This window comes from Simochromis diagramma, unplaced genomic scaffold, assembly GCF_900408965.1.
Source record: "Simochromis diagramma unplaced genomic scaffold, fSimDia1.1 OVJJ01000334.1, whole genome shotgun sequence".
In the NCBI taxonomy this organism is placed as follows: domain Eukaryota; kingdom Metazoa; phylum Chordata; class Actinopteri; order Cichliformes; family Cichlidae; genus Simochromis; species Simochromis diagramma.
In genome coordinates, this window is record NW_024386764.1 from 4,412,933 (window position 1) to 4,429,129 (window position 16,197).

The window sequence follows — 16,197 nt, forward strand, 5'->3', positions numbered from 1 at the left end:
CAGCTTCTAACAGTGGACGCAACTCCTTGTGATCACATACCAGTCATGCAGTAATAAGAATGAAATATTTCAAAGACTAAGAGCGCCCACCAGTGTTGAAAATATATATGAAATCAGCATCATGATATTAGCAATGTGTACTTTGTAGTGCTTTCCACTGAAAAAAAGATTCTTTGTATTAGTTGTTGTAATTATTTCTGATTATTTAGTGTTTAATTATTGTCTCACTTACTGTGACATTTAAAAAAAAAAAAACATATCGGCAATGTGTTTAAGCGCTTGTTAAATTAATAAATACAATATGAGAAGAATGTAAAACAGTGTCATCAAAAGCTGAATATTTCATTTGATCAACTGTAATTAAATTACTGTAAATTTAAAAAAAGAAAAAGAAAAAGAAAAAATAAAGTTCTAAATCTTTCTGCTATTTCAGACAAAAGGGCCTGCCTTTAAAATCTCTGTACTGTACTGTTTTGGTATTAATAACATTAATATTCTTTATCACAACAGAAGGTCAATAGGTCAAGGTATCATTATGTTTCAGTAGGAAATATTTAGACAGTGATATTTTTTTTTAGTTATAATTTTTTACAACAGATTTGAGATGAAATTGAAATCTTTAAAGCTTTTATGTCTTTGAGTAATTACAGCGATTTTCATTTACAGTCCCCTGTCTTCAGAGGCACCACGTAACTGTAAAAATTGTTGTAATCATAATTAAAATAAAAATCATCATTTTAGATTTTGGCCTTTCTATTCTTGAAGCCGATAAAGTCTACCCTTGTGAAGTCTTCCAGTTACAGACTAGCCAGTCAATGACAGTGACACACGTGCGCTGATCTACCGCCAATGTCTTCTGTGGCTCACCAGTATCTTTATTTTCATATATCCATCATACTGTTGATTTCGCAAATCCTAATGTTGCTGTTATCTCTACAATAGAGTTGTTTTTGCAGCCTATCCAACATTTATCTCTGTTGATTCCAAGTTCACACGCATAGTTCAAAATCCAAATGCTGCATTTGAAATCAACTTAGGAGCTTTTAACTGTTTAACTAATGCAAAAAATAATGAAAGAATAGTTTACACCTGTCCATGAAAAAGGTCAATTGAGCAAATTACCTTTAGTCCCCTGGAAAAAACAAAAAAGGGGGCAAAAGCTTAAGAAGCTGTAATTCCTAAACCCTAAAAACACCCTCAAAAAAAATTCAGGGAGTCAGCAAATTAATCCCACAATGGTCACAAAACTTTGAACACCTTGAATAATACAAATCATGTCAGTGCTTAATATATATTCATATATGGTCCTCTGATGCAAATGTAAAACATTTGGAATATTCATCAAATTAACAGTTAGCATGATGTGTGATGTTGGTACAAACCTCTTTATCCAACTCTTGCATGAACAGCAGAACTCTGTTTATTTCCATAGGAAATATAGTGAACTAAACAGCATCAGATCAGCCTCTGCACAGACAAATCCAACCCTTACTGAATGAGCTTTGTGCTTCTGGTGCGTGACACTACTCTACATGATGGTCTGCAGAAAGTGAGACTGATGAGGGACAGAAAGTACAGATCGCGAAGCTCACACTGTTCTTAAAAAAAAGAGAGAGAGACAGAAGAAGACAGTATGTAAGACTTTTATTTACTTTCTAACATCTGATTACTATACTACCAAAGTGAATTGAAATTAATCGCATCAAGACATACATTATGGTTGTAAATAAAACTGTACCTCCTTCAACCACTTTTCCTCTAACAGCCACTTGCTAATTAAAGTTTTCTGAATTGTCCATTTGCTCCTGTGCAGCAGGTTCCACCAGTCGGCTGTATGAGTAGACCAGCATCATCTGCAATGGACAAAAAACGTTTGTTAAAGAAACGTTTATTCTCATGTTGAAGTGGAAGGTGACTGAGAGAAAGAGAAAGATTGTCTGTTAGTTGGTGTTGTGGCGTGGCGTGGGTGTGGTCTCTGGCCGGGTGCAGAGGAGGGGTGACACAGTGAACTCCCGGGGCGGCGCAGGGGTGGGGTGAACAGGTGTGTTGGGATGTGAGTGTGATTATGTCTCTTTATATGTTGTCAGTGACAGGCAGAGGGGGAGTGTCTGTGTCCCAGTGAAAACAAAAACCACAGTGTGATCACATTCGAAAATAAAGTAGTGCTGTCATTACGTCCGTGTCCTGTCTATGCTTAACGGGTCCAACGCTACACGTGTCATTATCATTTAGCAGTTGCTAAGCTGAGTTCAATATTCAGTTCAATTCAATTTTATTTATACAGCGCCAAATCACAACAGTCGCCTCAATATTGTAAGTTAAAGACCCTACAATAATACATACAGAGAAAAACCCAACAATCATATGACCCCCTATGAGCAAGCACTTTGGCGACAGTGGGAAGGAAAAACTCCCTTTTAACAGGAAGAAACCTCCAGCAGAACCAAGCACAGGGAGGGGCGGGGCCATATGCTGAGACCGGTTGGGGTAAGAGAAGGAAGACAGGATAGAAGACATGCTGTGGAGGAGAGCCAGAGATTAATCACAAGTATGATTTAATGCACAGAGGTTGATTAACACATAGTGAGTGAGAAAGGTGACAGAAGAAGAAATACTCAATGCATCATGGGAATCCCCCAGCAGCATATTGCAGCATAACTAAGGGAGGGTTCAGGGTCACCTGATCCAGCCCTAAATATATTCTTTATCAAAAAGGAAAGTTTGAAGCCTAATCTTAAAAGTAGAGATAGTGTCTGTGTCCTGAATTGGACACAGACACGTCTGGAGTTTTACAGATGTGATTTGAAGCGGGAATGTGTCATTTGGGTTCATTTGGTAGTATCTGTAAAAGTTTAAATATTTTTAAGAACTGAACATTTGATGCTGTGATAACTGAGAGACTACATCGGATGTGTCAGGGAGGTAGAGCTCCACGTTTTTTGTTGTTGTTTTTTTTGTTGTTTTGTTTTTTACAGAGAAAATAATGAAAGAAAGGTCTGTGAAGAACTGATGGAGTAAATTTGGTTGTTTTTGCCTTGTTTTGTCTTGTTTGCTTCAAAACATTTGGGTTTCATAACAAGTGAGCTGTACTTCATTAAAAGGATATTGTTGTGCTTGCTTGTTACCTAATCCAGTTGCTGCTGGCTAGACATGTCAACATGCATCTCCTTTTCTTAACTTAAAACCTATTTTTAGGTTTTTATTTGTTCTAAACAGATACTCACTGATGAGAAACATCACTTTTTGACATAAAGCAGAAATGCACATTTGCACACTTTGTGAGTCCCAATTTTAGAAACTGGTTTATTTTATACACATTAGTGCAAGAACAAAGGTTTGCGTAAAAAGAGAACGTGGTGATTAATCATTTTGTTCTCAAGTAGGTAGCATTATTCATTCCTAACAAATGAAAAGTAGAGAGAAGTATTTAGGCAAAATAAAGCAATACAAAAGCACAAATGTGTATTATGTATTATTTTTATTTGTAATGATGCGTTTTTGGCAAATGACTCAGGTGACTGTGTTATTATTGTGCTGTTAGATTTAACTGCTGCTTTTGATACAGTGGATCATAATATTTTAATTTCCCGTTTAGAGCAGTTGGTGGGTATGCGGAGTACCGCACTGCAGTGGCTCAGATCCTATTTGGCAGAGCGAACTTTCTCTGTGAAACTCGGGGAGTTTGTATCCTCTGTTGCTTCTCTTCAATGTGGGGTCCCACAGGGTTCAGTTTTAGGCCCGCTTCTTTTCTCTCTATATCTCCTACCCCTTGGGTCTATTTTCAGGAAACATGGGATTTCTTTCCACTGCTACGCCGATGACTCCCAGATTTATTTCCCACTTAAAAAGATAAATGGCTTCTCAGTAGACCCGCTGCTCAGATGCCTTGATGATATAAGGGCCTGGATGGCTTTGAACTTTTTACATTTTAATGAACAGAAAACAGAAGTGATGGTTTTTGGTGGCGCTTCTGAGGCCACTATTATAGATCTTGGTTCACTGGCACAGTATGTTAAACCAGTCATCACTAATCTGGGAGTTAAAATAGAGGCAAATCTTAAACTTGAAAGCCAGGTCAGAGGTGTTGTAAGATCTAGCTTTTTTCATTTGAGGGAATTAGCCAAAATAAAGCCTATCTTATCGAAACAGCATTTTGAGACAGTAATCCATGCCTTTGTTACTTCTAGGCTGGATTATTGTAACGCACTTTATTTTGGGGTTAGTGATGCGTCCATTAGGCGCCTGCAGGTTGTGCAAAATGCTGCAGCACGTCTTTTAACTGGAACAAAAAAGTTTGAGCACATTACCCCAATTTTAATTTCACTCCACTGGCTACCTATACATTTTAGGATTGTTTTTAAAATTCTCTTATTTGCTTTTAAATCTCTTAATGGCCTGCCCCCCCCCCTACCTCTCGGAGCTACTACAACCATATACACCTCCCCGTTCCCTTAGGTCCGCCAATCAGCAGCTCCTTAAGGTACCAAAAACTAAGTATAAATCTAAAGGTGATCGTGCTTTTGCTGTAGTTGCTCCAAAGTTGTGGAATGATCTACCCTTGCATGTTAGGCAGGCCTCTTCTCTCTCTGAATTTAAAAGTCTTCTTAAAACATATTTATTCGCTGAAGCCTTTGGCATTGATTAGAGGGGTTGACTCAATTTGTTTTGACATGTTTCAATTTATTTTAGTTTTTTAGTTATTTATTTTATCTTATCTCATTTTAATTTTCTTTACTTATGCTTTTAGCATGTACAGCACTTTGTGAACTCTGGTTTTATGTTAAAGTGCTTTATAAATAAAGGTGGTATGGTATGGTATGGTAATATTTTATGTAGGAAAAGAAGAGAAGTACATAACCTAAATCTACTCAAATGTACTATTTACACTGTAAAAAGAAAATTTCAAAAGCAAAAATACTGCAAATGAGTTTTATTGTTTTCATTTTATTTTTTCAGGTTATGCCCTCGATATAAATATGATTCCTCTCAGCCAACAAAGGTCCGTTTACACTTAACCTCTGACAGGATGCCTTATGGTTTTGTCATTGTAATTGTTGCTTACCGTTAGCAGGACCAGCAGTACAGTCATCATCCCCATCATGACATACATGTTCTCGGTAAGGCCTCCAGCCCACAGTGGGCCCAGAATGGTGGCTAGACCCCCCACTGAACGACGTATTCCCTGACTGAAACCTGTAAAATGCCCCACACAGCACAAAACACATCAAAGGGCTTACTTCTATGGTTATTATAAGGCCTTAAAATGTGCAGTCAGTTTCACTGATATACTAATTTTTTCCCTCGAAACGACCCCAGAACCCTGTCATGCCTTTGCTTGTCCAGTAGATGGTGCAGTTTCTCACCTTGTGTTTTCTCAGCTGTAATTTTGGAAAACAGAGAAACCTGCGCAACAGACACAAACGGCAAACCCAAAATCTGCAGAAATACCCCAATGATGAACTCTGTCAGCTGCCATGCAAAGCCACCTAGAGAAAACACAAAACGCCAAAGGAAGGAAAAAGGTGAATAATATATATGACACATTTCGAAGATGGATTTCAGGAAAGCTTTTTTAAGGATTAAATATTACATATGTGTAAAAAGAAAGCATTACTTTGACTGTGTCTCAGTGAGAGATCAAGGACCTAGTTCTATATGTGAAAATGCTCCGTCCAGATGAACAGCATTGATGAGAGTTAGATGCTAAAGCAAAAAAAAACAATCAAAAAAATTATAATTTCAAGTTGAGTCTAACCTAGCGGCTTAGCCAAGAAGATGAGGCACCAGATACAGGAGATGTTGCACATGCACAGACCAATGGCGAGGATCACCCGTTCCGTCACATGGCGGCTCAGCCAGCGCACAAACAGGAAGCCGGCAATCACCACTACACCACCAAGAAAGTACATCACGCTGTTCTCCAGCTCCCCAAAGCTGAAATATTTCTGCGTCAGAGGGGTCACCATGGTCTGAGGACACAGCCCATTAAATCCTTTAGTCTCATTATGTTTGTTGGCAAGATAAAACTTAGATTGTATGCTCTCACAGGGTTTAAAATGATTAAAAATCAAGAAATGATATACTGAAAACAGATCATTTAATTTGTATGTGAGTTTCAATCTGCACCTCCAGCGCTGTCTGATTGAAAAAGGTGACAAACTGGGCAGCCAGCAGCACAATCACCTCTTCTCTCAGGAACTCTGATACAAAGAAACCGAAACATGTAGACAAAACATGAAAACACTGGAAAGAGACATTGGTCAACAGCAAAGTCAGAAAGAAAGGGGACAAAAATCTATTTCATAACCAGGAAGTTCAGAAACAACAACAAAAAACAAACAAACTGTGCTACTTCACTTGTAAGAGATATATTTTGCACATTCCAAGGCTGATAAAACTAAGACGCTTTGTAGCAAGAAGGCAATGCAATCTGTTTAAGAAGAGGATAGAAGAAGAGATGAACAAACAGGCAAGGCACCCAGCAATAATCATGTGAATCACTGACCTCGAGATATGCTGAAATTCTTAAAGACACCTGAAGACTCTGCTGGTGAAACAGGAGAATGAGGTGAAGGATTCGGATTCAGCGTAGTGCTCCTGGGTGGACTGGAAGCCACGACAGAGCCGTAGGACCCCATCAGCTCCTGAGACACTATTAGGGGCTTTCCCTCTTCATCGCTCTCTTCTACGTCTTCCACAAGGCTTTTCTCATTCTCTTCCTCTTGGTTCTTTCGCGTCATACTATCCCTGGCTTTCCTTTTCTCAACGGGTGGTAGGTCCACAGTCAGGAAAACAACCACGAATTGAAGGAGAATCCACAGCAGACACATAAACAGCTGCAAGGGATGGATGAACAAGATCACTGCTCTCCACAGATGGACGCAAAAAAAATGCATGAAAAATGTAAAACACCTTATTATAATGCATACTGACATGTTATAAATCTTACCCCGGGTGCAGTGTATTTATTGATTACAAAAGGACCCAGGTGGAAATCACACAACCTCAGAAAGATGTTAAATGCTGGACCTGTGTTAAACAAAGGATACTACATGAACATTATCCACCTAAAACCATTAAGATTTATAATAACTAAACAATCTTTAATGTTTGTCGCAAGAAAGCAAACAAGCACTGACCAATCACAAGTCCAGCCTGCCGACATGCCATGAAAGCAGCAAATACAGTGGCACGGTCCTCTGGGGCCGTGCTTCTGGTTAAGAAGCCAAAGATGGATGAGCTAACGCCTGCACCGATGCCTGGGAAACAAACAAACCAACTAAAAACCAAAAACATCAACTTTGGCTTCTCTTTTCCAGGTAAAACTGTTTTTTGTAAAGTGGGAAAAAAGATAAGAAATCACGTTTCACTAACAGTCAAGTGACAGGAGTGATTTAGAAACAACAAAGAAAAACACGTGTTTTTTATTTAAGATGGCATTCAGTTATCCTAAATGGTCACAGATGGCATATTGTGTTAACAGTTGCAAGTTTTAAATGTTAAAAGCATAATTAATTGGAAAAAAAAAATGTTTTGTTTTTTTCACTTCTGTTGGGACAGGTGAAATGTATTTGGCTTATTGAGTAATCAGAAATTTGGGTGTTTCAGCCTCAAACTGGCCAAGAAAAGAATTTTTTGAAGGCTTTGAGGAACTGCAAGAAATGAAGATAAAACAGCAAAAAACGATAAACCAGACAACAAGTTTCTACTCTGACAAACAGACACCTTACACGTCTTCATCTTATCTTAACAGCTCTATTAAGTGACTCCCATGAATGTCTTGGTGATGTTAAGTGAGGGATTTGTACTGGGATAAAGGAATGCTATCACTTTTTGCAGTACAAGCCGTACCATTGAATGTTCATTTATTGGAGCCACATGGAGCCAGTTTCCTCCAACAATGGAACAATGACCCAAAACACAGCTCCAAATAAGAACTGTGAACATGAACTATTTAGACAAGAAGGAAACAGTTGGCATTCTTGAAATTTCTCCAGATCACCCCAACAAAGTGACAGCAGTTATGCAACTATTATGTCCAACCTCGACAAAGTCTTAACAATGTCTCACATCCAGTTCATAACACACTCAGTTGCTGCAAACTCAGTATACAGGGAGTGCAGAATTATTAGGCAAATGAGTATTTTGTCCACATCATCAGCTTCTGAAGCGGGATCATCGAACAATCAAGCGTTTCATTCAAAATAGTCAACAGGGTCGCAAGAAGCGTGTGGAAAAACCAAGGCGCAAAATAACTGCCCATGAACTGAGAAAAGTCAAGCGTGCAGCTGCCAAGATGCCACTTGCCACCAGTTTGGCCATATTTCAGAGCTGCAACATCACTGGAGTGCCCAAAAGCACAAGGTGTGCAATACTCAGAGACATGGCCAAGGTAAGAAAGGCTGAAAGACGACCACCACTGAACAAGACACACAAGCTGAAACGTCAAGACTGGGCCAAGAAATATCTCCAGACTGGTTTTTCTAAGGTTTTATGGACTGATGAAATGAGAGTGAGTCTTGATGGGCCAGATGGATGGGCCCGTGGCTGGATTGGTAAAGGGCAGAGAGCTCCAGTCCGACTCAGACGCCAGCAAGGTGGAGGTGGAGTACTGGTTTGGGCTGGTATCATCAAAGATGAGCTTGTGGGGCCTTTTCGGGTTGAGGATGGAGTCAAGCTCAACTCCCAGTCCTACTGCCAGTTTCTGGAAGACACCTTCTTCAAGCAGTGGTACAGGAAGAAGTCTGCATCCTTCAAGAAAAACATGATTTTCATGCAGGACAATGCTCCATCACACGCGTCCAAGTACTCCACAGCGTGGCTGGCAAGAAAGGGTATAAAAGAAGAAAAACTAATGACATGGCCACCTTGTTCACCTGATCTGAACCCCATTGAGAACCTGTGGTCCATCATCAAATGTGAGATTTACAAGGAGGGAAAACAGTACACCTCTCTGAACAGTGTCTGGGAGGCTGTGATTGCTGCTGCACGCAATGTTGATGGTGAACAGATCAAAACACTGACAGAATCCATGGATGGCAGGCTTTTGAGTGTCCTTGCAAAGAAAGGTGGCTATATTGGTCGCTGATTTGTTTTTGTTTTGTTTTTGAATGTCAGAAATGTATATTTGTGAATGTGGAGATGTTATATTGGTGTCACTGGTAAAAATAAATAATTGAAATGCGTATATATTTGTTTTTTGTTAAGTTGCCTAATAATTATGCACAGTAATAGTCACCTGCACACACAGATATCCCCCTAAAATAGCTAAAACTAAAAACAAACTAAAAACTACTTCCAAAAACATTCAGCTTTGATATTAATGAGTTTTTTGGGTTCATTGAGAACATGGTTGTTGTTCAATAATAAAATTATTCCTCAAAAATACAACTTACCTAATAATTCTGCACTTTCACCAATCCCCATGTCTCATATCCAGTTCACACTCAGTTGCTGCAAACTCAGTATATTTCACCAAACATACCTTAAGACTCAATTTAAAGTAGCTTGTAAACCGATCGCAGGTTGAACTTTGAAACACTATTAGTGACCTACAAGTTAAGGATTTATGAGTGTCAATGGAAACTATCACAAAGGCAGGAACTATATTTTGCAGTAAATAATGTATCCCAGTATTTTCTAATCACTGAAGTACTTTCAGTCTGAAACTTTTATAATCAAGTTTTTTAAACTGTTCTAAACTAACATGCTTTTCAGTATGACTAACATATTTGTAGTCATTAAATCCACAAAATGATTCTCAGTTCTACGTTTACTTATTATAGACTCACCTGCTACCAGTCTGCTTGACAGCAGAAGCCACTTTGAGTATCCCATCAAGTACATAAAATTACCTGTAAAAAAAAGATAAAAAGTAAATATGGAATCGACTTAAACAATTGTCATAAGATTTGAATAAAAAAAATATGTTTGGTTTCTTGTACAAAAGAAGTACCCAGTATAACTGGGGTTCAAACGTGAATCCTATTTGAAGGATTGCTGAGTGTTAGAAAATATGCAAGACCTGTGGACTCACCAACTATCTCAAAGATGTTGGCAAACAATATGATCTTCTTTGTTGATCGGGTTCTGTCGGACCAGTGGCCAAACAGTGGTCCAGACAGTAGGCCACTCAGACTGAATGCTGACAGGACCAATCCCAGAAAGTAAGGTGCTGCATCCAGAGTCTGCAAGAAACGCCATATTGTGGGCAAAATTACAGCTGTGGATAGAGAAGAGAGGGGAAATGTGTTTTTTATTTTACCATTAAGAAATCATACATATTCGATTCATCACAGTCTGAAAACTAAAAGACAAAAGATGGATACATCACGCTGTTATTGCTTAGAGCTTTATTCATCACACAGGCAAAGGATAATGCTGACCAAATGTAATCCAAAATTCAATTACTGGGTCAGATGGCACACAATAAAGCACGCTCTCTGAGAATTCCAGAGAAAATTACTACTCAAATTTTTGTCGTTCAGGGATATGGCCCTGACAGACACAACTGTGTGTGGAAGTGACAAAACTAAAAGCTCCAAAACTGAATGTTTCTTTTTCATAAACTTTAGGAATTTATCATTTATTTGTATATTTATATATTGCTCGTTAGGAAAGAGCAAAACCTCTGTATCTGTAGATAATTCAATAATCTCTCTTTTTCATTGACCTTGTCTATAAACAGCCTCTATAGAGCACCACAGTGGAGTCAAATAAACAAGATTTGATTGAAGTACAGACTTAATTTAGTTCAAGGTGTTAAAAAAACCCCACTGAATTAACCTTTTAATAATTACAGCCAATTTATGTACCTAATGTACCATTTTTAGATGCAAAAAGTTTGTTAAAAAGTTTGTTGTTTGTTACTTTTAGTTTTTAATTATTTTATTTGCATTTTTTAATCACTCTCTTATATTTAAATGTTCATTTGCTATTTTATCTATGGTTTGAGAGTAACGAAATTTCTATTCTCTGTATGTCCTGTACATGTGGCAGAATTGACAAATAAAGTTGACTTGACTTGACTTGACTTGAAAAAGGTAAATAGAAACTGATTGACTGATAAGCAGTTTCACGGCCAGGTGAGGCCTGTACCCTCGTTACATCAGGACAAACTAAGCTGATAAAATAAAAATCTGGTTCATTCTTTAAAAGAATGAATGAATTGATTAGCTCAAAAAACACCAAAAGGCCTGAAAGACCACAGAAGGGGAGGTAGGTCTGTGTTTGTTAAAGTCTACAAACAAGAGACACTTTCTGATTGTTAATACAAATACAAAGGTACAACAAACCAGTGGTTATGTTCAAAAACAAGAAGGTCAGATTAGACTTTACCAGAAAACATTTAAAGGGGCCTACACATTTCTGGAAAAAAATGTCTTCTAACTTGTAATAGAATCATGGGAAGAAAAAAGATGGAGAAGGAGAGAAAGAGCTCAAGGTCCAAAGCATATGACATTATCTGTAAATCATGGTGGAGGCAATATTATAGCATGTGGAACTAGGTCAGTCGTGCTTACTGATGATGTGACTGCTGATAGAAGTAGCAGTAGCACATTCAGCAAAATGTCGCAAAACTGATTGGACAGCGGCTGACAGTGCAAATGGATAGTGAAACAAAGCATACTGCAATACCAAACCAAGAGCTTCTGAAGGGAAAGAAATGCCATATTCCTCAGTGGCCAAGTCAGTCATCTGATCTCACCCCAACAGAGCATGGTTTTACAAAACTGGAGGTAGAAAGATCCACAACAAGGCCCGTCAGAGCATCTTGAGGAAGGAAACACAGCGTTTTGTGATGTCTATGGTTTCTACACTCCAGGAAGCATTTTCATTCAAATATATGTATGATTACGTGATGTTAAAAATAATGTTTCTCTTCTCAATTAATCATTAGCCTTTGAAAACAGGTGACTAAACATGGCTGCAATTCTTAAAAGGTTAATGAATTATTTTGGTAAAACCCTTGAATTAAAGTATGCACTTCAGTCACATCATGAATGTTTGATTTAAAATCCACTACAGTGGAGCAGAATCAAAAAACGTATTGACCTAACTGTGTAAAGCGATTTGCTTGATGCACAATGCTTTATAGCTGATACCTGGTTGGCTGGTCGGTTTTCCAGGCTCTTCACAACTACTCATCCGGTTAGTTAGCTGCATTCTTTGCTCACATTGGTGTAGTTGCTTTAATTATCTGTCCCAAATTTGAGAATTATTTACTCTACATGGCAGTTATTTCACATCAGCTATGCGTTAATTCACCCTTTTTGCAAGAGTTTAGTTAAGTTCATTGACTTTGATTTGTGGTTGCCACATTGCTCCTAACCTGTTCTTATGTATACACGTCTTAAAGGCGGACATTTTTAAACACATTTGGATTATGCAATGGTTTCACAAGGCACACCTGCATTCGTGTCTGTTGTCAGTTGTTCTTTTGACTGTATTTTTAAAGTGAATGTGACCGAGTTGTGATAATGGCTTAAGCAATGTTTGCATAAAGACAGTGATGTCCAACCAGTTAAATTCAGTTTGATTTTTCTTTATATAGCACGAAATTTAAAAAACAAAACAGTCAACTCAATACACTTTATATTGCAGTAATAATACATAATGGAAAACCCTTAAAATCAGGTGACCCTGTATGAGCAAGCATAAAAACTTCCTTTTAACAAGAAGATTTCTCCAGAAGCATCAGCCTTAGGGAGGGGTGGCAAGGTGCCGAGACCGGTTAGGGGTGAGGGGAAGAAGACGTGCAGTTGAATATACAGTGTCAAACTGTAGTGTAGATGACCCTATTTTACATTACTCACTCTTAAATAAACACAGGTGGGTTGTACTGGAAATCTGCACTCTTAGATCTAAAACATTAATTCAACTACAAGTAAAACCACTCATGTTAAAAGATTAACCAACTGTGTTTTAAGTACTGTTCAGTTTCCTGTGATCAAGCAAACCTAGCTAGTGTTTCCCTTGAAAATTTGAAGTCCAAGTGTAAAATAACTGCTTAAGATTTTAGGTTAACTTAATCTTGTAACTCTTTGGGAGTTGCCCAATATTGTTGCAAAGTAAAACAAAAATCTTTTCTACCTGAGATTTTCATTTAATCACTAATTTCCTTGTTTGTTTTCACTGTCACGTGGGGTGCTATCAAGCGCTCCAATCATGCTGGACTGAGTCACTTGTATACATTTGGGTCACAGGTCCTCCCACGCTTAGCCTGGTTGTACTCAATGGTTCTGTGCTATGGTCTTATCAGGTGAAACACAGTTATTATTTCCACAGGAACAGTTTTCTTACACATTTTGCTAAGTCCTGTGCTTTGTTGGAGATTGTTCAAGTAGTTCAATTTTTAGGAACTAACTCATCAATGGAGGCTGACACACGTGGATCTTACTCACAGATCAGCCTGGGGTTCTCTCATTACTGCGCACACAAGGGAACATAAATGTACGGTGATGCAATGATATAGCAATATTTTTACACCACATAAAGATTTACACTGGTATTATCGCCTTACCTTTGAGTTTGCCCAATTCTACCTCAATCTTGCATCTGTGGATGCTGAATTTCCTATTTTCTGCTTTACACTCGTCACCAGCAAATAGTGAAAACAATTTGCTGTTACAAAATCATAAAATTGAAACAAACCTTAAATTTGTACTTAATTTCACTTCATTTAAAGCTCACAATTGTATTGATTGAAGCCTGGATTTATAATCTATTCTTTTACAGTTGTCTGTGTGTGTCTTTATAACCGGTTAAGCTTATGGTGCTTATAATGCAGTGTGTAACACAGAACAGATTTTTTTGTTTGTTAAATGCCAATGCAAATGCGGTAAATAAACACAATGTAACATATTATTATCATCTTCACCTCTTATAATAATTTGATTTTTATATATTCTATGCAATACATATACATCTTATATATTGGGATACTTATAAACATTTATGTTATCACAAATGCGCTTTAAATGCACTGTAGAGATGACCTTCATTGAAAATGATTATGTGAAATGAATTATTTCCGATGTTTTTTCTTTTTAATGTTTATTATATTTGCATATTGTTAAATAGACTATAGTAAACATGATATGAAGGGGATATGGATATATATAAAATAAAGAAATGACCTATTTTTAAAAATCTTTTTTACTCTTTATACTCATGCGTCATTGCACCGGTGTTGTGCCACAGCGTTATAATTAAAACAGTCCATTTTGTCCACTTAAAATATCTTTATAGAACAGTTTTGTTGTACTTGTTACAATTTCTTTGTCATTGTCATCTACCCATGTTTACCCCAATAACAAGTCTTACCATATTCCACGCCGCTGAGAAGAAAAATAAGTCCGATGGTGATATATGTCAGCTTCTTTTCCCGTCTGCTATCCATTACACCTCACTGCTGAATTCTTCTCTCTGTAAGACTTTAAACATACATGTCCCTTCTCGTCTCCCTACCAAACACAGCCGACATAATCCCGAGAGCAGTGCTTCCAATTACAGAAAACAGCTGCAGAATGCTTCAAGAGCACACTGTTCCCACTACCTGAACAGCGTTTGCAAGGCTAATATCACTTATCACTACGCGTTATCTCATATCGTATGGAAAACTCGTGTTTTCGTCGTGAAAACACGAGTCCAGTCCATGCATATATAAAATGTCTGTAATTAAACCAGCCGGGTAAATGCTCCGCAATGATTGATGCTAGCCGTAGCTTACTAAACACTCGCCCTCAAACTGCCAAAAGCGAGGCAGAGGGGAAACAACCAATCACAGCAGCGCGCAGTTTAAAGCCATCCTACACAACTTCCGGTTGCCCGCACATTGACAGTCGCACCCGCTGAAACTTCAACTGCTTTCATAGATTGAATAATATACGCACACATTAGAGTATAAGGTTTTTTTTTCTTCTTCTTTCTGTTGCAAGACCATTTAACAAGATACATGATGGTAGTGCTGTGCGATACTGCAAATTTTGGTATCGATCTGATACAAAGAACTGCACTTCTTGCTTATACGTGCTTTATTAGACAAGCGTCACTATTGCAAAAAATAAAACCTTTTGAACCCCTTGGACTGAATCTGGATATTCGCTAATGAGTGTGGATTCAATCATGCTGATTAATGCAGTTTAGGAGTAGGAGAGAGCATAGGCAGGGTGAAGTGGGTGGAGATGAGTGTCAGGGGTGATTTGTGACAGGAGACTAGCAGCAAGGGTGAAAAAGGTTTATAAGACGAGAGTGAGACCTGCTATGATGTATAATTTGGACAGTAAGACTAAACTAAAAACCCTAAACCTGGAGCTGGAAACGCTAAAATTTTCATAGAAAGTGGACAAGCTAGAAAATGAGTGTATCAGAGGGAGAGCTCACGTCAAGTGTTTTGGAGATAAAGTTGGAGAGACAAGGGATGATGATGAGGAATAGTGGATTTGTTGGACAAAGGATGTTGAAAATGGAGATACCAAGCAGGAGGAAAAGCGGAAGACCTCAGAGAAGTTACATCGTTCCTTTATTGCATCACTAAACTCTAGTCTGAGTCAGACAAAAATGTTCCCCATCTTGTGACTTCCATTAGAAGAAAAACCCGCTTTCCATACAAAAAGCTGCCTGTGTACACTTGATTAAATTTTCTGTCTCTCGTGTGTTCACATTTTAGTTTGTTGGCATGTAGAACATTTGCCCATCACACTGTGAAGTCCCACACATGAGGTAGGATTACCTCATGTGTGTTGCTAAAATCTTCCTTTTAGGGAGAGATTTAATCTTTGGGCATTAATCATGTGTGTTGCTGCTTTTACACATGCTTAAGGTTTTGCTCTGTGGTTGTGGATCCCTTGTTGCCTCCTGTGCAGAGTCAGAATGACATCAGCCAACATGCATTGTTGCTGTTGTGAGTAGGCTGAGGATAAATGGCCCATTTGGGGTCTGCAGGAGGAATAAATGGAGCCAAAAACTGCAATCAGATTTATTGGAACTGTAATTACAAACCTGAAAGTTCACCGTTCTGAACTACTTTATTCAATTAGCACTGTTTCTTTATAGAACCATCTTCCATCCTAATTATAGCAGCACACATGATGCCTGTGTAATAATGTTAGACTCACCCTTCTTGCAGAGTACAAGGATAATTAAATGTTTGTTTGAGAGCAGTTGCTAAGATATAAGGAAGAATAAACATGCCAA

The 16,197-nt window shown here is 38.1% G+C and overlaps 1 protein-coding gene across 3 annotated transcripts; it reads right to left on the minus strand.

The window, feature by feature from the left end:
- Positions 1–576: 576 nt before the first annotated feature.
- mfsd8l1 (major facilitator superfamily domain containing 8-like 1) lies at positions 577–14,785 on the minus strand. 3 transcript variants are annotated; one of them, XM_040032410.1, is made up of 12 exons: positions 14,326–14,785; positions 10,037–10,187; positions 9,792–9,854; positions 7,140–7,259; positions 6,950–7,029; positions 6,506–6,836; positions 6,127–6,200; positions 5,756–5,969; positions 5,364–5,486; positions 5,063–5,193; positions 1,739–1,853; positions 577–1,598 (listed from the first exon to the last, which is right to left on the minus strand). In XM_040032410.1, exons 1-11 carry the CDS (start codon positions 14,326–14,328, stop codon positions 1,773–1,775), a joined length of 1,371 nt encoding a protein of 456 aa, XP_039888344.1. In that variant the 5' UTR covers positions 14,329–14,785; the 3' UTR covers positions 577–1,598; positions 1,739–1,772. The 3 variants fall into 3 exon arrangements, with proteins under 3 accessions (XP_039888344.1, XP_039888337.1, XP_039888329.1); XM_040032403.1 differs by having other exon boundaries at positions 577–1,593; positions 10,037–10,222; positions 14,326–14,784; XM_040032395.1 differs by having other exon boundaries at positions 10,037–10,222; positions 14,326–14,784.
- Between the last annotated feature and the right edge of the window lie 1,412 nt (positions 14,786–16,197).

Bases quoted from the DNA above. Each gene is read 5' to 3' on its own strand.
- mfsd8l1 (XM_040032403.1), bottom strand. From the start codon at position 14,401: ATGGATAGCAGACGGGAAAAGAAGCTGACATATATCACCATCGGACTT. The intron at 10,223-14,325 runs GTAAGACTTGTT...CTCTATCCACAG, and splicing joins TCTCAGCGGCGTGGAATATG to CTGTAATTTTGCCCACAATA. The intron at 1,854-5,062 runs GTAAGCAACAAT...TGTCCATTGCAG, and splicing joins TACTGCTGGTCCTGCTAACG to ATGATGCTGGTCTACTCATA.